Genomic DNA, 15,366 nt, shown 5'->3' on the forward strand with positions numbered 1-15,366 from the left:
GCTTTCCTAAGGCTTTTCTATCTAGCTAATACTGGTCCGTGAGTGGCCCTAGTCACTATCCAGTGGATAGGCCAGGAGCAGAAACCTAGGTCCCAACACCTTGGAGTTTTTGGGTAAGTAGCTCAGCACCTTCAGGCTTATTTCAAATGTTAACACATCAGAATACAGACATTGGGCTAGACTGTGCCAGGCCTCAGGAGTGGTACAAGAAGAGGCCTGAGAAGCCCCCTCCACACTATCTCACTCAGAGGAACAATTCTGTAGACTGCTTCCGTCAGGTGCCCCAGCAAGCTGTAGTCTCCCTGCAGGGCCAAAAGGAGGTTAGGAAGGGAGAAGGCAAGGTCAGACCCATCCAACAAAAGGCTCATGAAATACCCAGGTGCACAGAGGAGCATACACTGCCGCCCCCCCCGAAGGAACGTTCACTTCCGCACTCAGTTAGGGCTCTGCATTGTAACATAACTGTTCCTTTTGCTTGTCACACAAGGCTACTCCAACACCAATTAGGTGATTGCTTAAGCTCCAGATGAATGAGTGCTCTTCAGGCCCTTTGCACATCCCAGGGCAGAGTTCATTGGAACCACTACTTCATAAGTGAAGACTTCTGGCCTAGTAATGCCCCTTTTCTACCATGTGGAATGAATAATATGAACACTTTAAGCCCAAAAGTTTAAGACGTGCACTTTTGCATAAGCATAATGCTCAAAGCACACGCATAAATCAGAGATTTGTGCAACTAAAGGCCTACCCATATGCAAATCACTGGTTTGCTAGCATGCATTAGGTAATGTATTTGTGTACATTTATAGTATGCTAAAGCACACACAATTTTTCTGCATGTGCACTTTTGGGCCTAACATATTACTTTAACAATGGGCTGTACCAAGCTGTGAAAATTCAAACCTAAAATACTAATTTAATCAAGGATCAAACTCCTCTGTAAGAAAAAATGCACAACTGTCAGAATAAATCAGGGTATGTCTACACTACCACCCTAGTTCGAACTAGGGTGGTTAATGTAGTCAATCGAAGTTGCAAATGAAGCCCGGGATTTAAATATCCCGGGTTCATTTGCATCTTGCCGGGCGCCGCCATTTTTAAATCCCCGGTAGTTCGGACTCCGTGCCTGCGGCTACACGCGGCACAGAGTAGGTAGTTCGAATTAGGTTTTCTAATTCGAACTACCATTACTCCTCGTGGAACCCGTGTAGCCGCGGGCTTCATTTGCAACTTCGATTGACTACATTAACCACCCTAGTTCGAACTAGGGTGGCAGTGTAGACATACCCTCAGTTATACATACATTAGATGGAGCTGCATTTTAAACAAAAGCCATAAATGCAGAATCATTACCACAGTGTATGTGCCAGAATTTTGACAAATGAAAATCATCTTTAGTTAGTACCTGTTCATTGTCCATTTCCTGTACAAAAAATGCTTCTCCATTGTCCCCTAGTTTCATGTGCAAATCAACAGATTCTCCATTAATTTCTATGTCAACCTTGGGAGAGAAAGACAATAAAAATGAAGCAATTTTAAGAACAGAGGAACTGGCATACAAGTCCATCTAGTGTCCTAACATGAACCTGACATTGGTCACAAGCTTCAGAGGAAGGAGCAAGAAATATACAGTTCATAATTATGGGGCAAGCTGTCCATTGGGGCACTATCTTGCTAACTTCTATTAGTTAATGGTTGACTAGTATCCTGAATCATAAAGGTTTTTATCCCAGATTAAAAAAATCCTCAGACACTCAAGTCTGTTTCCTGAGTAATTACAGTTAATTTAGAACCCAAAATGTGTGTAAGTAGTATAAATTATACTGCCAAATGCACTTTATCATGCATTTGTCACTGGTGGCTTTCATTTCACATGAAGCTGCCAGTTCAACTAGCTTTATTAGGTTCCTCTGAAGTCCCTCACAGACTCATCACCAAATGAAATTAATAGATAGCAGGTTTAAAACAAACAAAAGGAAGTTTTTCTTCATGTAGTGCATAGTCAACCTGTGGAACTCCTTGTCAGAGGAGACTGTGAAGATCAGGACTTTAGCAGGGTTCAAGAAAGAACTAGATCAATTCACAGAAGGTAGATTCATCAATACTTATTAGTCAGAATGAGTAGAAATGGTGTCTCTAGCCTCTGTTTGTCAGGGGCTGGAAATGGATGACTAGAGAGGGATCATGTGATCATTACCTGTTCTGTTCACTCCCACTCAGGCATCTGGCATTGGCCACTGTTGGAAGACAGGTTTCCTAGCTATATGGACCTTTGGTCTGACCCAGTATGGCTATTCTTATGTTTTTATGTTCCTCAAGCTTTGAATAACCTACATAACTTTGCAATCTGCAAACTTCATCATCTCACAATTCACATCTTTTCCCTAATCATTAATAAACAAAACAATGTACAGCAAGATCCTACTGCAAACCATGAGATGCTAATATTAACCTACGTCTGTATTGTCAACCTTATGCTATGAGGAAAAGGAATTTGGCAACAATTACAGAAAGTATTTCATCATGAGCATGTATAAATTATTATTTAACAAAAACTACAACAAAACTTTAAAATTTAGCAGTAATGAGAAGAATATGGATATGTACCTTCAGTTAAAATATTTGTCAATATGCCAACACAATCCTATAAATATTAGCAAGTTAAATAACATGAGCCATCATTGTATCTTGTGAAATTCCAAGTAAAAACCTAAATGTAGACATGGAAACTGTAGTTTCATTAAATACATTTGCCTAATTGTAGTTTGCCTGTAATTATTATGACAAACTGTCTATATATTATTCATTAAAATTGTGCTATCAGTATCAACCATTTTAACTGAAACTTGAAAATACTATTTAGGATGTTGATAAAGAGTATCTAATGAAAGCTTTGATTGCTACACTATAGCATCTTCTGTACCTACATACAACGAGTTCATATACTGAAAAAAAAAAAACAAGAAAAAAGCAACAAGATTTCTGTTTTCTTACCACTTTCTCTCTAGAACGCAGAACCCCCATTTTCCCAAAGCGCACATGGAAAGGGGAACACTGAAGATTTCCATCTGGCTGACGTACAACAATTATATCAATACATCCAGATAGTGTGGCAGGATTTAACCCCTTGTAGAGCTCCTTCACGGTAACAAACACTTGGCCTGCTAGCTGCCCAACGTAATTCATGGTTTGTGCCTGGAAAGAAACAGACAGAAGATATATGTCAACAAAATCTAGGATACTGTCAAGACTTCTGAACAGTCCAGAAACCTTCAGATTCCACACATGAGTTATTGTCATGTTGGGAGGGGAAAAAGATTTCACACAGAATGGGAATACCCTGTCTAATTTATTTACAATGGCTGTACTTTTGAAGAGAAAATAGAAGGCAAAAAACAAAGGGCAGATCATAACTCAGACAGTTATAACTACCAAAATTCTACAGAACAGATTGTTCTAAACCACAGCCAGATTTTAAAACTCTTCAACTCCCAAATATTTCTCCAATTGTACCTAACTTAACAAGCTTTTTGTTTGTTTGTTTCATATCCCTCCTCTACCACATTACTTATTTTGTTTTCAATACTGAGCCTGATTATGCTTGACCTGTGTAGCTGGATTGAGCAATCTTTCTTGGTACAGTAATTAATGTCATATCATACAAAAATATTGTTTTTACTAGGAAAATATAAAGTCATTCCACTCCAACCTCATTTTAAAAAAAGAGAGAGAAATTATGCCAACTATCTGTACTGCTTCTGTTAGAACTTCCCAATTGCTATCCTTCAGTTCTTTTTGTTCTGAACTATAACGTACAGGCAGATCTATACCTTGAGACAACATACAGCTACAAAGAAAATAAAAGCACTTAGCCAACTACCTGATCTCATTTTCAAACTGAAGAAACGTGAGCCTAATTCTAGGAGCTGCTGAGCATCATCTTGCTTTGACTCTAAGACATATTCAGCATTTTGCATTGCAGAACTGGTCTCCCAGTGAAGACACTTTTTCTGGTAGATTTTATGTCAAAAACAAATGGTTAGTTGTCATATTAAATATCTTGCTAATTACACTAGGCTGATCTACCGAAGCCACCACATTCTCATTTAAATGTATTCTAAAAATTCACTGCTCCCACTCTGCCCACAATAACCTATACAATGAAATCTTTAAAAGGACCCATCATAAAATTGACATCCTTTAAGGCCAAGTCTACACTACAGTGAAGATCAACGCTTCTGTGGTCAATCTTCCAGGGTTCGATTAGCGGATCTAGTGAAGTAGGGATGTAAGCGACTAATCTACTAGTCGACTATCCGATAAGCAAAAGCTTAGCAGATAGCTGACACACTAGTTGACTAGTCACTTCCCCCTCCTCCTTGCTGCCTCTATCAGAAAGACAGAGATCCAGCTCCACGGGAGGGGATAGGGGCGCAGCGGCAGCGTTCCAACTCGGAAATGTACAAGAGCCCCAGCCGGCCCTGGGCTCCAAGTGGTGTTTCAATCTTTGAAATGCATAAGAGCCCATGCTGGGGCTCTTGTACATTTCAAAGGCAGAACACCATGGCACTTCTGCCTTTGAAATGTAGCAACAGCTAGGTGGCTCTTGCTACATGTCAAAGCAGAAGCACCCTTATCAACTAATCAAATAGTTCAACTATTCGATTAGTTGATTAATCTATTTTAACATACCAATAGCGAAGTTCTGATAATTCAAAATTAGAGGGCACTAGTTTGTAAGAGTTAACTCAGGATCAGCACTTTGGTTAACACCCCCACACTTAGTTATATTTATAGTGATTACAAGAATATGTTTATATTAAAGAGGAGCGATTCAAGAGGTAGTGAACAAGAATATCAGGGGAAAATGGTTACTTATAAAAACTAAAGTCATAACATGCTTTCTAAAGACTAAACTTAACTAATTTGCTATCTAACGAATATTATCTCATCTAAAGTTCTTTTCGCCATTTTAAACCAACTCTGGTTGAGACCACTTTTTCTGTCAGCTGTACATTTACTTCCTACTTAAAGGATGCCCAGGCATTTGAGTTCTCAAATATACTCAAGCAAACCTTTTATATGTGCTTCAGAGGGGTAGTTGAGTTAGTCTGTAACAGGAAAAACTTAAAAAACAGCAAATAGTCTAGTAGCACCTTAAAGACCAACAAAACATGTAGCTGGTATCATGAGCTTTCATGGGCAAAATCCACCTCTTCAGATGACTAGAGTATACGTCCAGAGCCAGGAATAAATAAGGAAGCAGGGAGGAGGGTAGGGTTATATGTGCCTTAGGATAAGGTTCTCTTCCTCTGCTGTGTTTCTCTAACTGTTAGTTTCTTTCAGAAGTTCTTTGTTACAATTTTTCATTTGCATTCAGGTCAGACTGGGGATAGAAGACCCATTGAGAATAAGAATACACTCAGTTTACTTGTAAACAGATGGATAAACATCTATGGTCTCAGAAAACCTATTTTTCTCCTTTGCTGGTGATCAATGCTTTGGAATAGACTTCAACAACATATTTTCAGTATATATACACACATAACTCCTTACACAGTATCGGAACATACATTTCACAATGATATTGATGACCATTGTGACACCAGATTTCAACTGAGACCTTAATATTCTCTGGTGAACCAGAATCTGCCAAGCAGTCCCAAATGTTTTAACAGGTTATTGGATCAGAAATAGAGTTGTGTTGCTCAGAGATGTCCACAAAGATATTTTTGTTCATATCTGTACAGCACATAGCACACTGGAATCTGACTCAGAAATGGGGTCCCTAAACACCATAACAATACAAATAATAAACAGTTAATAATAATGTACACTGTCTCTTTAATAAGTAGGAATTCTTCGCTAAATCAGTGTAATGCTATAAGAAGCCAAAACATGAGAACAGATCCTCAACTGGTATAAGCTGTCACAGCTCCACTAGCGTCCCTGGTGTTATGACAATTCTAGCTAAGGATCTGCCCATTGGTCTCAGTTATAAAATACATTTGGCCCCTCCAGACTCCATAAGTTACTCCTCATTCACACTAATATAACTGGATGGAGACATTTGCCCACACTATATCATTTTAAAACTTGAAATTTTGGTTTTAATTGCCAGTATCTTATTATTATTGATCTTTTTTTCCTGGGGTCAAAGAGTTCAATGCTGTTTGCATTATTAAACACTAGTTCCTTCCACAGTACTTTGTGGCATTCTTCTAAGGCTTATTCTTTGCCAAGAAAAAGTCTTAGAAGATTGTACGTTTTGGAAAGACTTCTGTTAAAAGCATGCAGAAGGAAAGACTATACTTCAGATGAAAATTCTTTGGATGAATATTTGCAAAATTAAGATTAATGCTGCATGTCTGAATATGAACCACAATAATGACTGATTTATTAGATGTGGGTAAATCATTACTCTAATTTTCAAAAATTGGATGTATCTCTCTTTGCTGTTGAAATACAAAACCTAAAACCTACACCCAAGATTTTGAGAACAAACTAGTGCTTTTGGATGCTCCACTCAAGACACTTTGAAAAATAAAACCTCATTTTTCAGAGGACGAGGACCCAGTACTTTCTGAGTATCAGGCTGTCTTTCAGGCATCTCAAAGATCCAAAAATGAAGGCAACTAAAATCACCATTCACTTTTGAAAATCTTGTCCTGTTGAGCTTTAGAGAGGGATCCAACTTCAGTACCTAGTGGTAAACATCCACTCCTGAGCAGATTCAATATACAGACTCTCAGCTCTCAGTTCATTCCTTGGGTTAAGCACTAAAAGAAACCCAAACCAGAAGCCCAGACCCAACCATTCTTGAGGAAAGAAAGGAGGGTCCAATGCTTAGAGCACCACCTTAGGGCCTAGGAAATATGGAATTAAGACGGATTCCCACAGGCTTCCTACATGACACTGGCCATGTGATTTAGCCTCTCTGTGCATTAGTTCCCCATCTCTAAAGTGGGAATTATAACACTTCCTACTTCATAGGACTGTTATGAAAATAAATACAGTGCATTAAAGATTGTGAAAACATTCATACATTATGGTGCTAGGAGTGCAACTGTTAAGAATACAATCCTAGAAATGCTACTAGGTTCTTTCATAAGTTAAGAGAAGGATGAGAGCTCATTGATGAAGAGGCTGGTCATTTAAAGATCCTCCCAACTATGTAAAAATTTTTAACTCTTGATCATCATGAGGTATATTGTTTCCTCTGCCCTTAGTGGTGAAGGGGACACTAAGCAGCCTGAATCTGGATAGAGGCTGCCCAAGTTGAGTCACCTTCACACCCTCATTCCCCATTTCTTTGACACTGTAGAGGTCTCTGTAATAGCTCCACAAGAATTGGGATCCTGAGTGCACCACTAGATACAGATCAGTTCTCCAAATCCTTCCCCCTCCAAACACCTGGGTCTTCAGCAGATCAATGGGATCAATACAAGAAAAAGGGTCCCAAGCATTAGCCTGTACACAGGCTCAGGAAATAAGTCCACAACTGGTCATTCAAATAATCCAGGAAGGTATGAAAGGAAATTTTCCTTTGGAAATATGAAAACTGTTGTGAGAAGATGTTACAGAAGAGGAAAGACAATTAATGGCATGGTGGAAATTGGTAAATGTCACCCTAAACAAAGATCAAATGGTTTTACAAGCATATGTAGTAACTGTACACCCTAGCCTAACTATTGATATCCAGTGGTGCCTATGGGAATCGAGCTCACAAAAAATTTGATTATGTATTCCACTGATCATCATTCCTGGGCATATAAGGAAAACCAACAATGGAAAACCATTGACATGTTTCAGTGTGTGACCCATGACAATTTGGGATGTGTGAGAGGATCAAAAATTACTTGGAAGTTTAAACCACAACTGTATCCCAATGTAACACCTGTAACCTTAGCTATGAATATGACTATGATAAGAAAATTGTTAATCCATCCTATGTTACATTCACAGTATATTGCACAGACAGGAGAAAAAAAATACATGTTGAAGTTCAGCATAATAATGCAGAAATTACTCTCATACTAAAAACTATTACGGATGCAGGACATCACTGCTGGCAGGAAACTCTATGGCTGCAGCTAGACTGGCAAGTTTTTCCGCAAAAGCACACGCTTTTGCGCGAAAACTTGCCAGCTGTCTACACCGGCCGCTTGATTTTGCGCAAAAACACTGACGTTCTACTATCCGAAATCAGTGCTTCTTGCGCAAATGCTTTGATGTTCCGATTCGGGCAAAAGCCCTTTTCCGGAAATGTTTTTGTGCAAGATGGCCAGTGTAGACAGCTAAAAACTGTTTTGCGCAAAAAAGCCCTGATGGCGAAAATGGCGATCGGGGCTTTCTTGCGCAAAACCGCATCTAGATTGGCACGGGCGCTTTTCCGCAAAAAGTGCTTTTGCGGAAAAGCGTCCGTACCAATCTAGACGCTCTTTTCTGCAAATGCTTTTAACGGAAAAGCTTTTCTGTTAAAACCATTTGCGGAAAATCATGCCAGTCTAGACGTAGCCAACCAGGTTGGTCACCTTCTGCAACAGGTGTGCTAAATATAATGGTTCACCCCATTGTGGTGATCACTGGAATCCAATTGGCTTTGTTAGTGAGTATAATCGCTTTGGCTTGCTGGGTGAAGAGAACTGTTCGAAGGATACAGGAAGCTAGCACGCAAAGTCAAATGAGGCCCTTAATAATATGCAAGAGGCAAGACCAAGTTCAGCCAGTCTGAGTATTGGACTCCTGAAATAGTAATGACAGCTTTGGTAAAAGCATCATTAAGAGGGGACTGTAACAATATGTTTTTTTCTGAAACCATGTTGGAAGGCCTGTAGCTATATTGGAATGCCTTAACTAAAGCCTTCTTCTGTAGCCAGAGTGGAGAGCAGCAGCCATTAGCTGTAAAGCCTGGAGTCACATACTCACATTCCATCTAAATTGCATTAAAGTCGTGTCACACGAGACTGTGAGAAGGAGGCTGTGTCCTAATAGCACCCACTGTGACCAAATATGAAACAGATATCAAGATGGGAAAGGAAAACTTAATTAACTGCATTTCGTCTGGCAAGAAACTGCTTATCAATAGTTGAGGTTCTGGAATCCTCATTCTATGATTATTGTCCTCACTTTCCTATTGTCTGTGAGATCTAGGTCTGGTTTGTAACTGTTTCAGCTATTCCAGGACGAGGAAAGCAGCAAAGGACAAAGAAACAAGTAGCAAAAACGCTGAAGAGTTGGGATAGATTGAATACCTGTGCAATATACAGGATCCCCCAAGCAAACAACTTCGGCCTTGACAGATGACAAATGATATGCTCACTGGGACAGGGACTGCAGTAAACTTCCTGGTATTGCCACAAGGAAGAAGAAGAAAATTCTCTTATTCTTCATTTGGGTGGATGGCAGCAGGAAACTCCACCTGTCTGAGGTCATGGATCACTCACCTACTCAGAAATAGCCTTTGTAGGCCATGATGATATAACTTTATAATCGCCAAGTATGGTATGCCTGACTTAAAACTATGACTCTCATTGCCTATATGGCAAATAAAAGAAGCTGGTTTGGACTATTCTGTAAATAAAGTTAAGCAAGAAAAAAAAAAACCAAGGAAGGTTGGGATAGTATAAATAGGGTTCATCTGTATCATATTTTAATCACACACTTATTAGTAGGATTTCCAGGTGTCCGGTACTGACCCAGACAGTCCAGTATTTTCGCCTCGTGTCCAGTAAAAAAATTCAGAAAATACAGGACACCTAAAATGTCCGGTATTTTCTGATTTTTTTTCCCTGCCAGGAGGCAAAAATACCAGACACCTGGCAACCCTACACACACTCAGCAACTGGGCCCAGCCCCCGCCCCTTTCCCTTCTTACCTGGTTTATCAGAGAAGCTGACTTCTGGCTCCAATCAAGAAAACAAGATGGCCACCAGCAAAAAGCCTGCAGACTTTTCCTAAAGGGGCCATGCTGTTTTAATGCTGTTTTATTTTGGGTCCTTTTTTTTTTTTTTTTTTCACTTAACAACTTTGGTCATAAGAACATAATGTCACCCCCTTTTTTGTTCCTCAACAGAATTTCTTCCCCGGTGTTTTTTTTTGGGGGGAGTGGGGGAGTGTTTCGGTATTTTTGGTGAAATGATCTGGCAACCCTACTTATTAGCCAGAGCCAGTACCAAAGGCCAACCCAGCGTGGTCCAGAAGCTGTAGCCCAGGAGAAAAATCAGGCTCTCCAGCCAGGTGCACCAGGTCCCTGAGCAGGAGGGGAGGGAATAGGAGGCGAGGGTGAGTGGCTCCGCACTCCCAAAGGGATGAGGCTGGAGGAGCTGTCAGCATGCCCTGGAGCATGACAGGTCCCCTTCCTCCCCCACAGCCCTTAGAGACACTGGAAGCGTGCTGCACAGTGCTCTGGTGGCAATTTAAAGGGCTCCAGGTGCTGCCCAAAGAATGAGAAGACCCTGAGCGAGTTGCCCTTTTTGCTCCCCCTCTTCATCAGGCCACCTCCTAGCTGCTGAAACATGCCCCTATCACCCACATACTTGTGTTGTATTTAACTACCTAGTAACCTGACTTCTGTTAATGTGCTACACTAGATTGCCAGGTGGCCAGTTTTTTTACCAGAAAGTCCAGTTGAAAAGGGGACTGGCAGGGAAATCAAAAGTCCAGTTACCTCGGAGTGGGGGGAGATGCCAGATCATTAGCCTGTCCCAGCTGCAGATCAGAGGGAGTCCAGCTTGGGAGAGTGGTGGAGCCCAGGCAGGGGAGGAGGGGATGTGAGCAATGGGGGTGTAACCAACAATTTGAAAAGTAGCAACCCTTGGCCCTACCATGAGTTTTCAAATAACAGAGATATTCTGAAGCCCAACCCTGGTGAAGTCTCAGTTCACTTCTGCATCTTCATGTTTGAAATTCAAGCACATATCAAACAAGAATGTCTTTGTTTAAATACTTGTATTTCTTTATCTTACCCAATAGGCCATTGTAAAGCAGCCAATTACCTTGTACTGAATTGCCATGGCTTTCAACATCTGTCACTCTAAAAGCCTAGAAAGTCTTTCAGTTTGAAATGTTTCATACAAAATGCAGTATTATGTTTAGATGTGTATAAAAGCACTTTAAACCAAAAAGAGACAGATCACTCAAAGTGAAGACTGGAAGTTTGCTAGTAATGAATCCTCATGTGCAAAAGCAGGAAGGACAGCAAGTGGTTAGTATGCTAGCCTGGGAATGGAGCAACCCAGGTTCAACTGCCTCCATTACCGCAGGGGCCATAAGCACTTAGAAAACTGAGACACAGAGAGACTATCAATATGCACTTTTCCCTTTCTCGTCACAAGAGTGTTGTGAGGATAAATTCAGTACAGATTCTGAGCTGTTCAGACACTTTACCAATGGGGTTAGAATAAATGCAACAAAGACAGCAAAGAACAAATTGATACATAAAATTAAAAAGGTTTAAAATAACTGGAGAAAATACAGCAGGCTATTTTTTGGCACTGACCCAGGCTCTTCCACTGAAGTCACAGGAGATTTAGGTAAATAAATCAATGCAGAATGGATTGGACCTCCATGGTCTGCCACCCTCAGGACTGGAGCTGTCCTGAACCAGGAAATTTGCGGAATCAGGGGAGGTCAGTACTTCCTTATTCGCTGTAGGGATGTTAAATATCAGTTAACTGAACAGTCAAGTAACCTCATGAAATTGTATTGGTTAGTAGACTATTCTGTAGTACCTGGGGCGGGGCCAGCAGCCACTGTATCAGAGGCAGCAGCATGGGGTGCCAGGTGGGAGCTGGTCTATGATGGGAGCCAGTTTAAAAACCAGCTCCCCTCACAGACCAACTGCCTGTTGCCCTGTGCTGCTGCTTATGAGAAAGAGGCAGCAGCCCGTCTAAGGAGCATCTGAGCCATAAACTGAGCTGGGTTGCCTGCCCACCTGGCTCTTAATACACTTGAAATGCAGTGCTGAAATGGGGGTAGGTCCTGGACACAGCATGAGCCAGGAATGAACCAGGCTACCTGCCCGCCCAGCTCCTAATACACTTTGAACACAGAGCTGCAGCAGAGGTAGGTCTTGGACCCGTTGCAAGCCAGGACTGAGCCAGGCTGCTGGCCAGCCTGCTAAAAAATGTACTGGCAGGGAGAGGGAAATGAGCGTAGCCTGTAGCATTAACCTACAAGCTTTTGTTTATTGGTTAATCAACTATATACTATTATATTCCTAGTTGGCTGCTCCGCTCCTGGGCTGCTCTCTCGCGGGCTCCCTGCCCTGGTGTTGACCCTGCTAATGGTGGCCTGGCATGGGCTCCCCATCTACTGTCTGCACACTGCCCCAAGATCTCCCCAAGTTCCTGTCCGGTACAGCCTAGCCACTGCCGGCCACACTGCCACTCTGTGTTCCTCACGGTTCCTGGGCTGGGTCCACCTTGCTACCACCAGCCCCACAGCCATGGGGGGGTTCCACAGCCAGGACCGCCAAGCCACACTGTGCCGCTGCTAGGGCTACCCCCGCTGCTGCTAGGAATTCCCTGGGGTTCCCTAGCCCGGGCCACGAGCCTCTGCCAGCCCAGTTTCAGCCACGGGTTCCATGGCCGGGACTGCCCAATCCGGCCCCGTTGCCATCAGAGGTATCCTGGGGTTCCAAGTCAGGGTGCGGGGGGAGGGGAGGGGAGAGGAGAGGGGATCTCTGAGCAAAGCTGCCTGCCATCAGAAGCCCCACTGCAGCTGGAATTCCCCAGCTTCCTGGCCCAGATGATGCCAGGGGTTCCTTGATAGGGGTGTGAGCTCCCCAAGCCATCACCCTCGTTCAGCTGCTGTTGGCCCAGCAGGACTCCCCAGCCCACATTCTCTCCGCTGGCTCCTGCTCCCACCTCTGCAGCTCTTTGGTCCAGCAAGAACCATGGCCCTACCAGACCATGGATGTTGCCAGACCAGAGTGTCCCGGATTTGGGAGGTTCAACCTGTACATGGATTCAAAAACAGTGGAATATTCAACTCTATGTGGTTATATTTTCAGCTGTTCTGATAATCATTTTGTGTGTATATGCAAATATATGTGTGTAAGATATATGAAATGAGCCTAGGATCAAATTCTATTTATCTTCCTACCAACACAATGTCATACTGAAGTGAATGGGGTATTTTCATGAATCAAGAAAGCAAATATTGGCATGAAGACTACACCTGGACTAATACCATGAAGATCTTATCTTAAAACAAAGCTATTATAGATTTAATGTTCCATTGCTCTTATTTTTCCTCAGGCTTATCTTTGAGATTGTCAAATAAATTTAAAATGAAAACCAAATAAAAACTAGTTCACAGCAAAATTATCTCCAGGAATTATACCAGTTTTAAAGCAAGCAGAAATTTTTATGAGACTTTATAATGGAAATGCTGACAATGACAAATCCTTATCTACAGCTGCTTAAAAGTTGTTGCTATATATTTTCTGACATGGTAGTAAAAACAAGCAAACAAACAAAAAACCCAGAACAAACTGGTTAAGGGGTCTGCTGGTAGGTCAATGAGTTTGCATATGAAAGAGAAAAACTGACCCCAAATCATAGCAGTTAAGGTTTAGAACACACCAACTGTGAATACATCATCTTGGTTACCTAAATATTATTGGACAGGCTGCTACATAATGCAGCTGACAATACTGTCTTATAATAAAAAAATAATTCACACAAAATATACATTCTTCAAAACACAAAATAAATTCTTCACACTGAAGCAGTCTCAAATATGAGGGTGAATATAATGATGCTTATATAAAACCTTATATTAAAGCACATAATGAAAGTTTAAATCCTCATCTGAAAAGCAAGGCAGATATATCACTCAAAACCACTGCTAGCTTTTACAGATGGAAAACAATATGAAACAAAAATTAAAGTTCAGTTTTCACATAAAATTCTACTAGAACCTGCTATTTCTCTGCAACCTTAAATTTCTACCTGGCCTAGTCATCCCCCTTTCTTTTCCCCTCTCAGATAAATGTGGGATGTAGTCTCATGGCAGTAATACAGCATGTTTCATCAGTAGATCTTCAGGACATGTAAATACATATAAGAAAAATGAAGTACAGAGGGGTGAAGGGATTTGCCCAATGTCACAGTCTGTAGCAGAGTTGTGAACAGATGCCACATCTCCAAACTCCTACGTTCCTGTTCATCTTACAAGACCACAGATGCCCAGACAGGTGATAGGCGGAGGGGTGAGGGTGGGGGTGGAGAGGTATACTCCTCTGGGAATAGACAACTAAAGAGAGAGAGAGAGACCGACCCTCAGGAAAAGAGTATTTCTCATCCTAGCTCTTTGGGGATCTGGCAGGGCTCTTTCCAAAGCCTAGCACTGATGGCTCACGCAAACCAATTTAAAATTAAATACCCAGATGAACCTGAAAACAGAATTTAGCTGGAGAAAAAAAAGGCTATATTATTTATTCACCAGAATTATTTAATTTATTACTAAAACAATTAAGAGAAAAGGCTGATGCTCCCGGCAGTTCAGACGTTCCAAGGCACTGATCTGAATCCAAGCAGGTAAGAGAAGGGACCCCAAGGTCATTGCACCCCATGCCAGAGAGGATGGAAAGCCTGAAGATGATGCCAGCTTAAAGCTCAGGACTTCAATGGATATTGGTCACATATCCAAAGCAGTGAAAAACCCAGCTGTTTCTTTCACATTGTTTCCCCCTCCAAAATCCTCCTTGTTTTATAAACTCCACAATTTCTCCTTTTATTGATTCCCCCTGCCACCCAAAATAGAAAACATCAACAGTTCCCAGGACCAGAGGAAACCAAAACTGCATCAATCACACATGCACAACACACACACACACACACACACCATTCTCCTCTAGGGCTAAGAAGCAGTAGGGGAGATTATCAAAAGGAAGCTCTGTGTAAACTCCAAAGCTTGTCTCTTTCACTAACAGAAGTTAGTCCAATAACGGATATTATCCAGCAACTCACCTTATCTCTCCGCAAGGAAGCTCAGTTACTTGCTGCCTTGTCCTGGCCTTTGTGTGTAAACACTCTGCTGCAGAGATTGTCACTGGCTGCCTGGTGCCCGCCCAAGAGGAGGGACCACAGGATACAGACGTGGATAGGAAGGGGGAAGGAAAGGAAAATCAGGAGAGACTCGAAACTGCAGCCTTCAGCCTCTACTGCCGCAGACCTATCAAGTATCAGTTGCTTGGGGCCTCTAAGGTTCTGACTGTCCCCAACACCCCACCCACTGCCGTATGCAATCTAGCTATAGGGCCTGATTATTAAAGAGACAGGACACAGAGTTCAGTGTGGCACCAAAGCTAGTCTCGCAGACTGACAGAAGCAGGGCCAATAAAAGATATTACCTCAC

At 41.8% G+C, this 15,366-nt stretch overlaps 1 protein-coding gene across 9 annotated transcripts in view; it reads right to left on the bottom strand.

The window, feature by feature from the left end:
* The window catches only part of LPIN1 (lipin 1), a 134,582-nt gene that overhangs the window by 46,105 nt on the left and 73,111 nt on the right, over nt 1–15,366 (bottom strand). For 3 of the 9 annotated variants that reach the window (XM_006138553.5, XM_006138554.5, XM_075923487.2), the window contains exons 3-4: nt 2,995–3,195; nt 1,406–1,501 (exon numbers count right to left, since the gene is read on the bottom strand). In XM_006138553.5, the coding sequence (XP_006138615.2) occupies nt 1,406–1,501; nt 2,995–3,195 (297 nt within the window). Of the gene's footprint in view, nt 1–1,405; nt 1,502–2,994; nt 3,196–3,880; nt 4,011–11,500; nt 11,933–14,978; nt 15,294–15,366 lie in introns of those variants that run through there. The other 6 variants (XM_025179201.3, XM_089777043.1, XM_075923490.2 and 3 more) reach the window with 5 other exon arrangements.

This window comes from Pelodiscus sinensis, chromosome 3 (genome assembly GCF_052426305.1).
Source record: "Pelodiscus sinensis isolate ZL-2025 chromosome 3, ASM5242630v1, whole genome shotgun sequence".
NCBI classification, from domain to species: Eukaryota; Metazoa; Chordata; order Testudines; family Trionychidae; genus Pelodiscus; species Pelodiscus sinensis.